The sequence below is a fragment of the Polypterus senegalus genome, chromosome 5 (assembly GCF_016835505.1).
Source record: "Polypterus senegalus isolate Bchr_013 chromosome 5, ASM1683550v1, whole genome shotgun sequence".
NCBI lineage: Eukaryota > Metazoa > Chordata > Cladistia > Polypteriformes > Polypteridae > Polypterus > Polypterus senegalus.
In genome coordinates this window covers 188,713,223-188,731,087 of record NC_053158.1, presented here as the reverse complement: position 1 = coordinate 188,731,087, position 17,865 = coordinate 188,713,223, and the positions used below count along the sequence as shown (strand labels likewise).

At 39.7% G+C, this 17,865-nt stretch overlaps 1 protein-coding gene across 2 annotated transcripts in view; it reads left to right on the top strand.

Annotated features, from left to right (window-relative positions):
- si:ch211-221n20.8 (fibropellin-1) overlaps positions 1-15,494 on the top strand; it is a 95,402-nt gene extending 79,908 nt beyond the window's left edge. For both annotated transcript variants that reach the window (XM_039753814.1, XM_039753815.1), the window contains 7 exons: positions 1,599-1,694; positions 2,622-2,717; positions 2,995-3,090; positions 6,038-6,139; positions 9,945-10,050; positions 12,018-12,134; positions 14,447-15,494. In XM_039753814.1, the coding sequence (XP_039609748.1) occupies positions 1,599-1,694; positions 2,622-2,717; positions 2,995-3,090; positions 6,038-6,139; positions 9,945-10,050; positions 12,018-12,134; positions 14,447-14,492 (659 nt within the window). In that variant the 3' untranslated portion in view covers positions 14,493-15,494. The remainder of the gene's footprint in view (positions 1-1,598; positions 1,695-2,621; positions 2,718-2,994; positions 3,091-6,037; positions 6,140-9,944; positions 10,051-12,017; positions 12,135-14,446) is intronic.
- The last annotated feature ends 2,371 nt before the right edge of the window (positions 15,495-17,865 follow it).

Below are 17,865 nucleotides of genomic sequence, written 5' to 3'. Positions count from 1 at the left end.
GGTTCTCGCCCCCCCCCTTACCGCGTCAATCAATACCCTGCTATCCATCTTCCGTGCTGTACTCCACCCTCCCTCAATCAGACCTAACAGTCACTTAAAACAAAAAAGGCTTCAACCTGGCTGGGACGCTACAATACTTTCGAATTTTACAGCTTTCATATTCTATACCTTTCTCTGCATGTGTATTGCGCCATTGTTTGTTTGAGCCTTTTGAATTCCACTGCTTTCATAATCTGTCTTTTTTTCTCTCCAACGCTTTTGGGTCTCTTTCCTCTGTGCTGCTCTTTCTTCGTTTAGTCGTTGACGTTTCATCTAGAACGTATTGTCCTTATATCCGTTATATGTGCTGAGAGCACAGGAGTTGTGTGTGTTACGTGCCTTTACACGACTGAGTGTTTTGTTGGTCGTGCACTTATTTGATATTGTTTGCGTCTCACAGGTCTTTTAAGTGTCTTCCAAGAACTTCCGAGAAGATCACGTCTCGTCGCCCTGCTTTTCCTTTCCAGGATTTTTTTTATAATAGAGAGATATAACATCTATTACCCACTAACTTAAAAGAGGTGGGCTAGGATTCTTCCATTTGAGCAAGATAAGTTCTATGTGCTAATAGTGAAGTAAAGGCAATTACAGTTTGTTTGTCCTTCTCCACTTTAACCCCATCTGGAAGTCCACCAAAAACAGCTGTTAATGGATTAGGAGGGATTGGGGCACCAAGGCTGTCTGATAGGCATTTAAAGATTTTTGTCCAGAATGAAGTTAATTTGGTGCACACCCAAAACATATGGCCCAACGAAGCTGGAGCTTGACTGCAACATTTGGAAACATTTTGGACAATTTTAAATGAGACAGGTGTGCTTGATAAAAGATTTTAAGTTGAATAATTGTATGCTTTGTGTATATGGAGCTAAAATGAATTCTGTGCATGGCTGCCTTCCACTCCTTTTCTGAAATGTTGAGTAAGAGATCATTTTCCTACTGTACTATGGGATCTTTGAAAGGGAGTAACTTTAAAATGTTTTTATATATTCTAGAAATGCTATCTGAGTCCTCAACACTGATCAATATTTCTTCCGGAATAGAAATAGGTGGGAGGTGAGGAAAATGGGGCAGATTTTGTTTAGCAAAGTTTTGTTTTATTTAAAAGCAGTTTCACTGTATTTTTATTATAGCAGAAATTACTTCAAATCATCTCAAGTCACCATTTTGTTTTTCTTCAATTCCATCATTTTGTGAATAGTTTATTTATGGTTGCTACCATGTTGCTATGCACGGATGGCCAGAGGTGTCACCATAGAGACAGTATAATCTTCAGCACACTTTCTTGTCTAAGATTATGGATTCAATGAATATTTAGTAGGATTCTTCGTGATTTAGTGTTCCTGGTTTTTTGATGATGGTTTAGTTTTGTGTTTTAAACTTGACAGGATAAACATTTAACCCATTTTCCCTACCACATCTCTTCTTCTGAACCCTTTTTTTTCATATTTGCCAGTTTCCACCATTTTTGGTTGCTTGTTCTCCCTGTGTTCATGTTAAGCTTTCTGTTATTTATGTTCTGTATAATAATTCTGTTTCCTTTGTAACATATTTTGTTTCAGCGTCCTGCTCTCCTCCTTGTGCACATGGAGGCACATGCATGCGGTGGAACACTTGTCTTTGCCCACCTGGCTGGACAGGTCCTGGCTGCCACAATGGTAAAGAGTTTTAGTAATTTTGTACTTAAAAGAAAAATTTGATACAATGCATAGCAGCTTTTGTGCCAGAACGTTGTATTAAATAGCTCATATCTACTGTAATTATGTATTATATGAAAGAGATGAAAATAATAAAATATGTAACACAAACATAAAATGGTACATACAAACAAGTACTAAATTCCATATGTAAAATAAAACAGTATATGTTACACAGCTGATTTAAATGGCAATATAAAAGCTTTGTTTGAATATGTTCTGTGTAAGTGAGATGTCGCTAATGAAGTTGGAACATGAAGCATAGGTCAAAAGAACCAAGGGGATCACACAGAGACAAGAAAGGGAAGCTGAATGCGGAGTTTAGAGAAGGACTTGGAGTTTTAGGCATGTGGAATAAAAAGAACAGAATAATTTAATGAAGAAGTGCACCATGATGGAGATGGAGTTGGATAAATCCAAGAGAGAGACCAAAGAAGACGTACTTGGAAGTGGTGTGAGATAATATGAAAGAATGGATCAAACCAAGGATGCCCAGGACCATAAAGTGTGGAGAAAAACACAATTAAATTCCAGTGATGATGATTACAATGTAGTTGTTTTATATTAGTTTTTTTATTTTGAGATATATTAAGCTATATTAAGAACACCAATATTATATTAAGCATACAGATTCCAAAATAGCAATAAGTTAGATTTTAAAGTGTTATCATTCATCATCCAGTAATGAAGTATTTAAGCCAAAATTCTTACACAATATTTCTTACATGCAAACTGTTAAATCATAGATTTACATTCATTAAATTGAAATTAAATCCTTTCAATTGAATTTGAAATCAAACACTAAAAGAATCTATACATTGGAAAGGGATGTTTAGCCTCAATGTTAAATATTTTATATCTGACAAATATCTGATTGTTTTCCACCAGCGATCTGTGAACTTCCTTGTGCCAATGGAGGCCGCTGCATTGCTCCAGACACCTGCCAGTGTCCATCTGACTACACTGGGCCACAGTGCCTGACACGTACGTCATTCTTCAGTTGCCATTACTAATGTAAAGCTTTACTAATTCACTTGTCACATATTAATTTTATCTTTATTGATTCATACTAAGAGATCAAAATACCAAATTCAAGTAATATAATATAAATTTGTGAGACCAGATAACTACTGTAACAAAATCAAAAAAGTAAACTGAAGTCTCAGTATGAAAGAAACTTTGAACTTTGAAATGTTGAAGATTCCTTGCTTTACATTTAATTGTAGATCAGTTTGACATTAACAGACGGCTTTCTTTACAGCCATGTGCACCCCACCTTGCCTAAATGGAGGTCAGTGCATTGACGTGAACAAGTGTATCTGTCCTAAAGGCTGGCAAGGAGCCCGCTGCCAAACAGGTAAGCAGCATCTCTAATTGGTGGTTCTTAACTAGGCCCCACATGAGTAGAGGTGTTTGTCAGTGGGATTTGTGACAGACCAGTACCCTGCCCAGGGTCTAATGCTGCTCAGATAGGCTTCAGCCCCCATGTACCTGACCTAGCATAAGTAGATTTGAGAATGTTACATTCTTACAATATTAAATATATAGAATAACATGGAGTGTAGTGAAAACAAGAATGCACAACAATTTTCTCTATTATTAAATTTCTGCAAAAAAAGGATAAAAAAAAACCTGTTTTAGTGTTGTGTTTGAATGTGTGCGTGGGCATGGCATCCATAACTTATAAGGGATATCAACCACATATTACCAAATTTAACACTTTTATTACAATTCTGAAATGTTGGAGCCTTGGAATAAAGTTATTTTAAGGGGACATCTGTTTTGCTAAATAAGATGTGCTTTTTGTTCTTTAAGGAGAGATCCTTTAAGTCCCTTTTATAAATAAAGTTTAAAGGCTTAGAAATTTTGTTCAAAACAATTTTTGACTTTTTCCACCATCTCCAATCAGCCATCATCTTATATATAAAGTAGTGGAAGGTTTGCTGTCTATGGAAAGGGTGGCCAAATCTGATCCTGGAGAGCCGCAATGGCTGCAGGTTTTTGTTTCAACCCAGTTTCTTAATTAAAAGTCAATCCTCACCAATAACAGATCTTATTTAATTTAATTAATATATACATAAAAATTCTTAAAAACAGTCCTCTATACAATATGTGCTTTGGGTTATTTAGGGTACTGTAATGATCTGAGTCGGCTCCTTGCTGCCTGTTGCATCCAGGAGCCTCTTAAACAGTAACCATCAAAGGTCATAAACTGAGATGTGCTGGCCACATAAGGATACAGACATGCAGCAAAGTGTAGCAAGGGGCGCTTTAATTAAAATCTGTCAAATCCAAACAGTGAACAAATTAAAGTGCAATGTAACAAAATTCTTCTTATTCTAAGCAATACATAAATAATCCATAAAATCGGTGAAGATTAAAGCAGTCCAAATAAATAATCTATAAAATAAGGTTAAAAATCCCAAGACCGTCCTTTTCCTTTTAAAGGCCGAGTCCCAATGCCTGATCTTGCAGTAAGAGGAGACACCTGCTGAAAGGTGTGTGCAAACTTTATTTCCTGGCTTGAATCCACATTGCCAGGCCTGCTGCATCCATGGGGTAGCATGCTAAGCCACACACCTCTCTCCCACCCCAGCCCCTCGGCGTCCACGGAAAACACCACATAATAGGTCACTCCTACTCCCCAGCATAGTTCAATAGGACTGCTCCTCCTTCAGCCCCAAGCTCTTTACCCTGTGGCTCAACCACAAGCACCTGCCTCCATCCTACTTTAACACGGCTTCTTCTGCCTCTTGCACCTTCTTTCTTCTTTAACCTCTGTTATCTTCTTTGCTTTTCCTTCTGATCTCTCTCCCTTTTCCCTTCCGTGTAGGCTCTCTCTATATGGTCTGAATGGGTGCAGACATGACTCCCCACTCCGAGGGGTAAAAGCGGCACCTGACTGATCCTCACACATTCGTATGTGAATACATGATCAACTAAGCACCACAATCAACCCTACAGCAGCTCTGTCATGTGCACAGATGCACCCATTCTGAGCCTGCATGCTCTCATAAATAATTATTTGGGGTGGCAGGGATTCAACAAAACTATAGATGTTTGTGTCTTTATTTATACAGAAATTAAAACTATGAGTAATGAAAGCCTTAATTAAATTGAACTATATATTGCAATAGGTAGATTCAGCATGTAAAATGTGTCATCAATACCCTCATGCAGTGTAAGAGTTAAATATTAAAGGCTAATGGCAATATCTTTTCTCTAAAGTAATCTGGAAGGCCACCAATATTTACAAAAGTAATGTTTAGAATGAGCCAGGTAAATATGAGATGGACATTCCTCGAGCCAGAAGGAAGCAAAATATTTCTAAGATCATAAGATAAGGGTGGAAATGTAATTATGTCCATTAGGAGATTATAAGTGCCCATTAAATGCAAGAAAATGTTGATAGAATTTACAAGTCAAGGTAATGGTGGAAATTAAACCCATTAGGAACTTATCAAAGTTTATTAAGCATTAGAAAATTTGGGTGACTAAGCTAAAACACATGAATGTAGGAGTCAGAGAATGATGAGAAACATATAGAGAGTGAGGTAATATCATGATAAGAAATAGTATTAAAACGAGGTACCACCAAACTATCGGCACTCACTTCATGGAACTGGGTCAGCTTTGTGGTGTATGCAATAAAGTATAAATTCTGATTGCTCATCCAGAAACTCTGCATGTTTTATTCCAAGAAGGAACAAGTCTTTCTCCACATCATTTACAGTATATTAATAACAATTTTCGATAAGGAATGCCTTGCAATGGGTGCATTTGTTAGTGTTGCTGCCCCTTAGTTCAGAAGATCTGGATTTGGTATCCAGCCTAGTCATTGTCTCTGTGGATTTTGCATGTTCTACCTGTGTTTATATAGGATTTTGTTACTGATTACTTTGTTTCCTACCACTACCCAAAGTTATTATGTTTTAGATTAACTCAAAACTAGCACGCTTGAATGTGTGTGCACACATCTGTTCTATGATGGACTAGAATTTGTACCAGAATTAGTTCCTAGCTTATATCCAGTTCTGCTAGAAAAAACTAAGTTGATATCAGTATAGTATGATGGATGTATACATAAAATGTTTTAATGAGAGAAAGGTCTTTTTGACCAACATAGCTTACCATTTCCTATTTTCTTAACATTAGGATACTATTATTGAGTCAAAATATTAAGATCACCACTCTCATTACACTACCTGGTAACTTGTTCAACATATTCAAAGTTCTTGTGCAAATATTTGGTAGTAGCATCTTTTTCTTCACTGACCTCATCTGTCTTCTGTGTTTCGTTTCAGAGCCTGTCCTGTGTGAGAAGAAGTGCAAGAATGGAGGTGTCTGCATGGGCTACAATAGGTGCCTTTGTGAAAGTGGATTTACAGGAGATCTGTGCGAAACAGGTGAGTACATCCGTAATAGTAAAAGCTGAATGAGTTTATATTATAGCCGGTACAGTGTACTAGTGGTTAAGGCAAATTAGATCCTGGTGGGAAGAAATGTGTATGTATATATTATGTACTATAGGGCTCCGCCCACCCCCGGGTTTGGTTTACTGGATATACAATTTAAAGAAATTGTTATTTTCATGGGAATTGTTACATATGCATTATTTTCACTTTTACTTTAAAACTTTTGTAAAAACAATATTTGTCCTTTATTTCCAGCCCCGTACATGGTTAAATCTCTTTCTTGTGGGATAATGCTGCTTGTGTTGTGAAGGGGGGGCTGAACGCACACTAAGGAGATGTAGTCGGACCAACTGCTGTCTTGCTGCTGCTGGCGAACTGCGTGTTCTGCTTGTCGCGCTGCACGTTGATCATTTAAAAGCCTGTACATCAGCTGTCCTTTTGCCACTTCACATCTCTGCTGCCCACGTTGTGAAGGGGGGGGCTTAATGCATGCTAAGGAGATGCAGTCAGATCATCTGCTGGTGAACTGCATGTTCTGCTTGTCGTTGTTTCAAGAGCTGGGAGCACACGAAGTGTGTCTGCCAAAAGCATTCCATCAACTGCTAGGTTAGATGTCCATGAACTTGTTTTAAATTGTTTGTAAGTGCAAAAGTCACCACCTCATGGGTCTTGCTTCCTAAGGTTGTAATATCTAGTCTCGTGTGATGTCAAAGGGAGATGATCATGTCTTGATCGCTTTGCTCACCCACCCTCTCCCCCCAGGGGCGCGCTACGCTACAGCCACTTCGCGTCTCTGCCGCTTGCGTTGTGAAGGGGGGGAGCTGAACGCACGCTAAGGAGAAGCAGACAGATAAGCTACTGGCTTTGTGCTGCTGCTGCCAAGGTGCATGTTCTGTTTGTCGCGCTGCGCGTCGATCATTTAAAAGCCTGTACAGCAGCTGTCCTTTTATCTCACTGCCTTGTTTCATGGGACGTTAAAGTGTCTCTCGCGGGATGTGAAAGTGTCTTCCAAGAAGATCACATCTCGTCTCCCTCCCAAGATTTTTTTTATAATAGAGAGATATATACAATTAATACAGTGAGCTGGTTTACTAGGGTGAGAAGCTCAGCCATTCAGGAGAGCCTTAGAGTAGAGTCGCTGGTCCTCTGGGTCGAGAAAAACCAGTTGACATGGTTTTGGCATGGCATAAAGATGCTCCCTAGGCGGCTCCCCCAAGAGCTACTCCAGGCATATCTCACTTAGTGGAGAACATGCAGCAGATCCAGGGTATGTTGGGGGACATGTCTTGGCTGTCCTGGGAATGTCTGAGAATTTCCCAGGAAGTGCTTGAATCTATAGCTGAGGGCAGGTATATCAGGGTTGATTTGCTTGGCCTGCTGCCACTACAACCCTCACCAGAAAAAGGAGGTAAGAAGATTAAGACGAAAAATGCTGGTTCACTGTGAAAGTTTGAATAATGTTTCGGAGTACAGAAGAATACGGCAGAAAGGCTTGTTTCACACAATTGAGAAGCAGTTTTCAGAGGAGGAACATCAGACATTATTTTTCAGCAAGACCTGGTCCTGCATACACTGTAAAACTGGTCAGAGTCCAGGTCTCACATTTCATATAAACTATCCTGGAAACATTTTCCTTTACTGATCAATAGTTTGAAGCCATCAAGGATAAGTGGGACTGTATAATATTGACTCTTCTTTCTGTAAAAGTTTATTTAAAAGGCTTTAATGTTTAAGGACGTCCAAGGCAAGCTACCCCATAAGAAGTTATTTCATCTAATTCTTTAATTTCCTGACCATAGGTTTATTGTTAAAAATCATAATAGAATAATTTTTTGAGACTCAAGTGCCATGAAATAGTATGTACTATATAAAATAATTTATGTTGTGCCTCATCCTAGCATATACTCTAAATTTATACAATGTAAATTCAGTATGTATTTATACTTCCCTTATTCAGATATTATTCAAATGCATTTCGCTTCTAGGAAATTTTTGTCTCCCTGGATTTCTACTTACTTGTATTTGCTCTTTTATTACCTCCATTAATGCTAATGCTGTTGATCTTCTAAGTTAATTTTTGGATAAAGTAAAAATTCACATTCATGTACTGTACATCATATTTTAGTATTATGCCGGATAATAAACTGTTAGCTTATATTCAATGCTTGACATGAAAACTGCTCTTTTGTAGCTGTAGCATTCCTCAGTGGAAGAATGGCACATTGATTGATTGATTGTGAAAGTGAACTTTCTTGTTATGTGTACTCAGGTCAGGTCAGGTCAGGTCAGGTCATGTTGGTGAGCGTGCACCATTACAGTGTGTTGCCACACCCACCACACAACGAAACAGCTTGGGATCCCAGTTGGTAACCCCCCAGGCAGACAGGCAATCTAGTCCCACCCTCCGGAAATTACCATCTACCTGCCACAGTCAGTTGTTACATGGGCATCCTGTTGGCCTAGTCCAGCCGCTCAGGTCCTCAACAATAAGGATCCTGCAAGCCAGCTCATCCTTGAGGAAATCACACCACATGGCCGTAGTTCTGTAACTGATGCTTCCTCACAATGCAGGTAATGTGCCTCATTCGAGATTTCATGAGCAACCGTTGATTCAACACTCAAAATTTGGAAGGGAGCTGACCAACCTGGATAAACCCAGTAAATAATCATTAATCCAGCAGAGAGAATATAAAATCGTAGAGCATGATTAACATTAACTTTAATATTAATTCACCAACATACAAAGAGGGCTCCACCTGGCGGCTTGGGGGTATTGGCCGGGATAAACGACCGGCCATCCTCCACAATATATACATACATATATATATATAGTTACATAGTTTACTGTCAAATAATGCAAAGAGTATGCGACACGTGTTTCGCCTTTATTTGGGCTCATCAGGCGTACACACTCCCCCTGCAAGCATCTTTATGCTGCGCCATGGCGTGTGGTTCGTTTATTTGACAGCCTGGAGATCGGAGTAATTACATTCATAGCATTCAAAGTGTGAGTCCCGATCTGATTGTATGGGTATTGTGAGGGATTGCCGGCCATGTATCCCGGCAAACACCCTCAAACCACCAGATGGAGCCATCCCTGCAACATGGAAGGGCCCCAAATTCCAGCAGGACATCATGGAACTTGGAGTCTTTCATCACAGCCTTGCTGGATACCATGGGGGCCACTGGAGGACACTGCAGGGAGGCCCAGGGACTTATACTTTCCTTATAGCCCGGAAGTAATTCATAATCGCGAAAAACGGAAGAAATTATATACTTGAAGGCTGAAGAAAAGAGGAGTTTTGATCTGACCCGGAAGTGCTAGGAATCACATGGACTGGGGGGATCAGAAGCATTTCTGGGTCAAAGATTTTAAAAGGACTCTAGGAAATCCCAGCAGTGAGCCGAGTTGGGAGGAAGGGTGACTGAGCTGCTGGGAGTGGAGGTTTATTGTTATTGTGAATTATTGATGTATTATTAGAGTATTGTGGAGTAGTGGTGCTTTGTGCACATTATTATTATAATAAATAATAATTCTGGACTTTTACCTGGTGTCTGACGAGTGGTCTGAGGGTTCAAGGGGTCAAGAGCTCCCCAATCTGTCACAGTATATATATAAAAAAAACCTCTGACATGATGATTGTATGTAAACAGTTTTTATACTTACAACTTTGTATTTTTATTGTCTTTTCTTAGGCATGAAGTTGCCTATGAAGGAGCTCCAAATTGTTTTCACTGGGTTATTATAAAGTAAAAATCTGCTTTTGCATTAAAATTCTACAAATTTGTCCCGCAGCTGTAATAGAGCCCTGTATCCCTCCCTGTCAGCATGGAGCCACCTGCCAGCAGTTCAACAGATGCCAATGTCCCAAAGGAACTACAGGACACCGTTGTGAGAGGCTGTGAGTACAAAAGGGTGTTAAGAATTTCAATAATTGTCCATTCGTCTACCCATTTACTGAGCCTACTTAATTCAATGAGACCAGAACCTATTACCAGGAGCACCTGCTGCAAAGCACAAATCAACCCTGGATCTACCTAAAATTTGCATGTCTTCGAGATGTTTGAAAATTAAGGTATGTGGACAAAATCAGTGCAAGCACAGAGAGCATGTGTAATATCCTGTTGGATTTTGACAAGGTCATGACGTGAAACCAGGACTGTGGAGCTATGAGGCAGCAAAACAAATTACTATGCTTTATTTAAATGAGCACTTTTTAAATTACTGAAATTCACACTTATTTGACCAGAGACAGTTTAGACCTAACCTCAACATATTTGGGATGTGGGGAAGAAAAATGGAAAGACATGGATGAAAAGCACATGTAGATAAAGTGAGATCATGCAAACTCCCCAATAGATACTGATAGGGCATATGATGTGGACTGTGAACTGTGGAAAAGCAGTGCTAAGCACTGCACCACCATGCTACCTTTTATTAGATGTGTATATTTTAATGTCAACATATCACACATGTTCATACAGAGACAGAAAATGGTGACTAGGTCCATGTACAGTACAATAAAAGCCATGTTAACTTGAGCAGTGGCCTGTTTACAAGTTTCTGATTTGATGAATCCTGGAAAAAGGCCACATACAATATGGTAAATGTATGTAAGAAGGAGAAAAGCCAGTGCTTTTTAACACAGAAGAAAGTGTCAGAAAACATTCAAAGGAAAAAGCTTTTAACAAATGATTCAGTGAAGGAGACACATCTCCAGAATAAGATATTCATTCATCTGGCTTTGATGACATTCATGTCCCACATACATAGTATTTAAGAACCTTAAAGTCAACATCTCTTTTCATGCCAAAATCTTGAATGCAACACTTATGGCACAATGTCACAATTATAAAAGGCACACTCCCTTTAATTCTAAAAATCATGGGTGTAAAAGGTCTGCACCAGGCATTTCCTAGTAATCCAAAACTGTGGATAATTCATTACAACTTTATGTGATTTTGTTTCAGAATCTTTTTGCATTGGTAAGAGGCTTTTTGGCTCTGATTTTCACTTCAGTTTAGGAGTTTGTTTCTGGTTTTTAAATGTGTATTTTGCTCTCCTGCAACTTCTGATTTTTTTTGCCTGTGTTTTGGAGAATGAAGTTTGGCTTCAAAAAAGCAGGCCATCTTGTTTATACTGCAACCCAGATGAATTGCTAAGGCCTTCTTCTGGCTTTTAAGATTTTTTTTCTGGCTTTTCCCTCTTGCAGAACAGATTCAAAAAACAGATAGGCAAATGTTAACTATTATATCTGTAGTGAAAATGCATGGATAGTGTCATCTACAAGAGCTGTTTTGAAAAACTCACCACAGTTCAGTTATATGTGATAATCCAGGGTTCTTTCTGTGTATGCGTCATCCTTTATCTTTGTTTTGAGATACACCTGCTACCCAACTCACTAGTTCATACCTGCTTTCAGTATCTCATGGTGAAGACTGAAATATTAATTATTTTATAGAAGATAACTTTAGATGTGCATAATTTTCCTATTTGCATACAATCTGTTGTTTAGTTAAATTTAGTTACATTTTCACGCATTAATATAAGTTTACTTGAATTTTAGTTTAAAATCAAAGAAGAGAAATTGACTCAGACACATTTGGCACAGGGTGGGTTAAAAAAGGGGGGAACTCTTTTGTGAATGAGGGATGTAAAGTAAACTGAAACAATAAGAGAAGCTCTGAAAATGAATGGATGATTTGTTGGGTAACAATATAAAAATTTGTGGCACTGTGGTTGTATGTAAAATGCAGTTAATATTTAGGTGAATTAGACTATGTAGGTTTGAAAATGGATGGGTTCAAAAAGTGGATGGATGTTAACGATATTTCAAATGTGTTACTGTCTCTGTTGTTATATTTTCAGCACCTGCCCTATTGTAACCACCACTGTTAGTACAGCCCGTGCAGTGCGTCATGGCGTGAGAGAGAGTTATGTAGAGCGGTGTGGTCCCCTCGGAGTCCGATTATGCACCAAGTACAGGTACAGTAGTAACAACCATTTACCATACAATCATAAAATATATAAGATTTGGTGAAATAATTGACAATGCTTGCAAAAAATCAAGCTGAGGAAAAAAAAAAGTTAAAATGCAGGTTTTCATTAAGTAATTATTATAATTCCAATGATTGTATACATACAGTAATTTAACTGAAACATTCCCATGAGTTTGTGGATAATAGCCATTCAGAAAAGAGATGCATACCTTAAAGTGTGTTCATTAATAAAGGATCAATTAGTATTTATCACAGCCTCTCTTCATAATACAGTTATCTCAAATAGCCTCTTGACTCTAAACTCCATAGTTGAGTGAGGACTTTTAACAACAGAATTACCAAAGCCTACAAAAAAACCGTCCCACCTTAAGTCCCTTCATACCTCTCCATCAGTGTCTTTTGTCTTGTAAATGTGTTGATAAGCAGCAAGCAGCCTGCTATCTCATCCCCGCACCGCCGCACAGTTTTCTCAGCTCAAGTCTGTTTACCTGCATGTCAGTTGCTTAGAGTTGTATAGAGAGAGAAGTCAAGCAAAATGACACCTTTTATAAATACTATATCGTTATTTGGAGCACATGCATTTCATGTGTGTTCTGTGTCTATAACAATCTATGTTGTTCCCACACTGTAAAGTCACAAGTAGACTGCAGAGCTTCCTGTGTTTGATCGACACAGGCATGCTCAAAAAATATATGCATAATGCCACGAAAAGTGCATGCTGACACTTCAGTACTCAAGCAATGGTGCAAGAATGCAGTCAGACTTCTTTTTTGGGCACATACACCGTTCAGATCTAAACACTAGCGTGGAGAGTCGCTCATGTACTGATGAGTCTATAGCTGCAGGTGGAAGCTGCCATCGCTGTACTTTATATACAAGAGCCGGATCAAATGTTATTTACCTTGATTTATTTACTTATCTTCATGCAGCGTAAAGTCACAAATAAACTGCAGAGCTTCCCCTGTACATATACAAAGTACAGTGACGGCAAAAGTGTGACGTGCATTCTTTCTCCGATGTAGAACCCTCGTCATCCTCTGAGTTCACCTCTGTTATAAGACGTCTTTATGTGAAAACAGCAGTGTCAGATCGGGGGAAGCGTGAATGCAACTGAGAGAAAAAAACTGAATAAAAAAAAAACAAAGCTAACCTTTACAAGTATCATAAATTTACACCGGCTGTTACAGACTAAAATCAAATGCATGTTTTTATTCTAAAATAGTAAAAATAAGAGCAACTCACTTCTCAAAACCGAGTCATCCAGGGTCGAACCCGTGAAGTTTTGATTATCAGTCAACAGTTGTTACCATTGCACCACCAAAGCAATTGTATCAAAGGGGCATCAATGTCGCACCCAAATGCGGATTCTTTTTCTTCAGTTATATTCTAGAATAGAAGCGCACTTGTTCTGTTATACAGTATTTGTACCTTTTGTGAAAGTGTTTACTTGATATTTGGACTTCAGGCTTCACACATTATGCACTTCATGGCTACATTTTGTCAATTATTACTAAAACATAACAAACGTTTCTGCTTTAACAATGTGTTTACATACAGGTAGATGGCACATTACTTAAATAAGTTGCTGCTAAGAATCTTAAACCAAATTCTGTTTAATTGAAGAAACAAACTGACATTATAATGAGAAAAAAAATACAGAATATAAAAAAGAATGATAGAGGAGGTACTAATCTCATTCGAGTCCATTGAACATTCTGGTGATCTGTCTGTGTTAATGTAGCAAAATGACAGCAGGTGTAAACCATGCAAATAAATAACAAATTTCATTAATAGCTGTAAAATGGAATGCTGTGCTGCAAGTCATGAGACTGATGCGCCCATGGTCGGACTATCAGCCACTTCCCTCTGTCTCACAGCCAATGGGTTCCAAAAGGATAAGCACTTCCTCTGCCATTAGTTCTTAATTCCTAGATTTTTCTATTTAAAATTCCCATTTACTAGATTATTGTTTCAGTTTTGTACGTCACCTGCTGGAATGTAAAATTTTATTAAAACACACAACAAATGCATTGGAATGGGTGTGATTTCAGAATGACAGTCTTGAGTGAGCACGTTATGACTGACAGTGTAAGTATTGTGGGACTGCAGCTCCATTTTGTTGAATTCATTTCAATTAGATGACATTCATGCACTTACATTTGAGCTCTATACCAGTAGTCCTCATTTATCATGAACTGGCCGAGCTAGTTACAGGTACTCATGTATTTCATATTTCAGATATAGATTAGAGTATACTTTGCCATAGATGTGTATCATTCTGTTTTTTTTCCCCCACAGAATCAATCAGGCTCGTGTGTATGTGCAAGCATACAAGGTAGGCTAAAAAATCCATTGTCCGCAGTAATCCTGTGAAGGGTCCTGCATGGCACGTTTTCCATGGTTCTCTCGTGGATGGACTATATGCTGTCTTTACAAGTCAAAACTTCTTCAAAATATCAACCGTCAAGAGAAAGCATTCTGCTGGGCAAATGCTGAACAAGTTGCCATTCAACTTGAAGACAGCCAGGCTACATCCTACTTTCTCTACTGCTCAGTCTCCAGAGGTTACATCTTTTACAGGGTGGTCCAGATCTAATTATGCAACTCTTAATGCAATGCAGAAAAACAATACAACTTCGGTTGATTGGCGCTACCAGTCCAGTCAAACATTTCGTTGATTTGGGAGATCGTGTTCCTATGCACTGCAGGCAGTCCAAATTCTTCCAACATCCTGCATTGCATGTTGTTATAGCGTAATGAAAATTGCATTAGATCTGGACCACCTTATAGAATCCCTCCTTAAGATTTTTATCATGATAAATCTTCTTCTTTAAAAGTCTGTTAAGACACTGAACATGCATCTTAGATATTGGGCTAATTTAATTTTCAATTCAGCTACGTTTTAGTCAAGCAGATGTGGTTTTTTTTTCATACACCTGCTTTGCCCAGTAGTGACTGTTGTATTTCCTTTACACTGATTTGTAACGCACCATGTTTTATTTATCTACGACATTGTTTTGATATTGTATTTTCTAATATTTATATCTTATCTTACTTGACAAATGCTAGCAATCATGCCTTGAAATAAATGGTACTGCTGCTACTGTAAAAGACAATTTTAATTAATGTGTTGTTTCTGACCACTGATGCTATGTGGCACCCTTGATGAGATGGCTGGCTACACTACTCATGTTCTATGGCTGTGCCTCTTGCTTTGCATGAATATTTCCTCAAACATACCTGAGTACACGTGTAACGGACACCAAAAGACTGCCTCCAGATATGTATGTGTGTAATAAACAATTTCATAATCTGTGATTTTTTGATAAAATAAACATATAAATCAGATAATGAGATTGAAACATATAACCAAAAAAACTTGTAATACAGATATCATAATTCAAAAGGTGAAGGGAGTAAGTAAATTAATTCCTTGACCTACATATGAGCAATGTCATATGTCATGAGGGGAAGAGGTAATGGACGGTGCAGGAGGAGAACGGGCTACCTGGCCGGGAAGGAGAATGGCTTCTTACCCAAATGGGAGGCCAGAGTGGATTGACAGGCGGATTACCTAGCGGGAGAGAAAGATAACTTTGTTCCCGGCCGGTATAATATAGTGGATGGACCAGCGGAAGCCAAGAGTCAATAGCTGTTCCATCTCCAATACGCAAGGTGGCAGTGGTCCACATATGGCAGCTTAGTTGGGACACCCCCAAGGGTGCTTTGGAGTTGGAGTCGGGAAGTGCAGCCCTGTCAGGAAACCCCTGGGTACCGATAAAGGGCACTGGCAGGGGCTGGCAGTGGGGGGGAACTCCCTACTTTCTTTATGGCCCAGAAGTGCTTCCACAGACACATGGAATAGCACCGGAGTCAGTCCCAGGTCCAGCTTAAAAGGGAGCCCGCTGCCTCACATCAATGAGTCAAGGTCATGAGGTAGCCAGCAGCAATCAATGGGAGAAAGACAGGAGTAAGAATTGGTTTATTTATTGTGATTGTACAACTGGTCTTGGAAAGGTGATTGTAAAAACATGTTAAGGGTAAATAAATATCTGCTATTTCATCCTAAAAGTGTGTTGGATATTAAGTATCTTGGGTTTGATGCTCAGTGGCGCCCCCAGGTGATTCCAATGGGAACCAATTACAAGTCCGATTGCTTGCAGATAAAAACTGTCTTGTAGTCCTTGACTTCACACTCCTATAGTGTCTGCCTGATGTCAAGAGTATTAGTAGACTGTATTGAGAGTGAGTGATATTCTTTATAATGTTGCGAGCCCTCCTGATGACTGGCATGGTAAATGTTTTCCAGAGATGCAAGTGCTGTTCCTGAAATTGGTTTTGGCATGCAGAGCAGTTACCAAAGCAGACAATAAAAGCTACCAAGGATTCTGTCTGGCATGCCAAATTTCCTTATCCTTCTCACCAGGTACAAATGCTGTTAAGATTTCTTTATGAAATGAATAGTGTTAGTGGACCAGGTTGCATTTTCAATAATACAGTATAAACATTGAGAAATTTAACATTTTTCACTCTCACTTCAACTCTGATGCATTAATGTAGAGTGGCGTTCTCTGTTTTTAGTGGTAGCACGCTGCAACACTGCCACCTGGCTAAAGCCCTCTGGGAAAGTGGGAGGGAACTGGATTCTACAACTACTGATAAGATTTGCTACATCACATCTTCTCAGACAATGCATCGTAACACTAATGAAGAACTTCATCACATGTATGTACTGTAGAATGTCCTTAGGAGAGTGCTGGCTGGTCAGCCATTTACTTTAGCCATAATACTGTAACTTTTAGAGACTTAAATTATTGTCAATTACAGGCAGTATGTTATGCCTAATTCTATTAGTTCTACTAATTCTTTTAATTCTAGACTCTTCCATTTAAACTTTTTTTAAATCTCTTTAATTTTTCTTTTACTGCTTATAATGCTCTTTGAGCTATACTCTACATATGAAAATTTGATATGTTTTTAATTTATTCATATTTTATATATATATATATATATATATATATATATATATATATATATATATATATATATATAGTGGTCCCGGCCGGGCTCCCAGGAGGACGTGAGGAGGGCTTGTGCCTCCTCCAGACCGCGAGGGGGCGTCCGTCCTGGTTCTGTGGGGAGCCACGGGTCGAGGGCATGGAAGCCCTACCCTGTAGGGGCCCGTGGTCACCGCCAGGCGGCGCCCCGATGCCGGTTTACCCCGTACGGTCCTCGGCCGGGACGCCTTAGAGGACCGGAGGAGGGCGTGTGCCTCCTCCAGACCGAGTGGGGGCGTCCGTCCTGGTTAGACAGGGGCCTCGGGTACAGGGCTTGGAAGCCCAGCCCTGTAGGGACCCGTGGCCACCGCCAGGCGGCGCCCCAGTGCCCGTTTATTCCGGGAGCCCGGCACTTCCGCCACACCAGGAAGTGCCCGGGGGAAGACAACCGGGAGACACGGACGGCTTCGGTGCGCAGCGGCACTTCCGCCACACAGGGGTGTGGCCACCGTTAAGTGCCGGGGAGCAGCTGGAGCCCATCCGGCTCCCCATAAAAGGGGCCGCCTCCCTCCAGTCAACGGTGGAAGTCAGGAGGCAGAAGACGGAGCTGGAGAGAGGACAGGAGGCAGCCAGAGGAAAGGCACAGTGACTGTGGGCCCTGGACTTTTGGGGGATTCGGTGCAGAAGGCACTGGGGTTGTGTGAGTGCACGTGACCATTT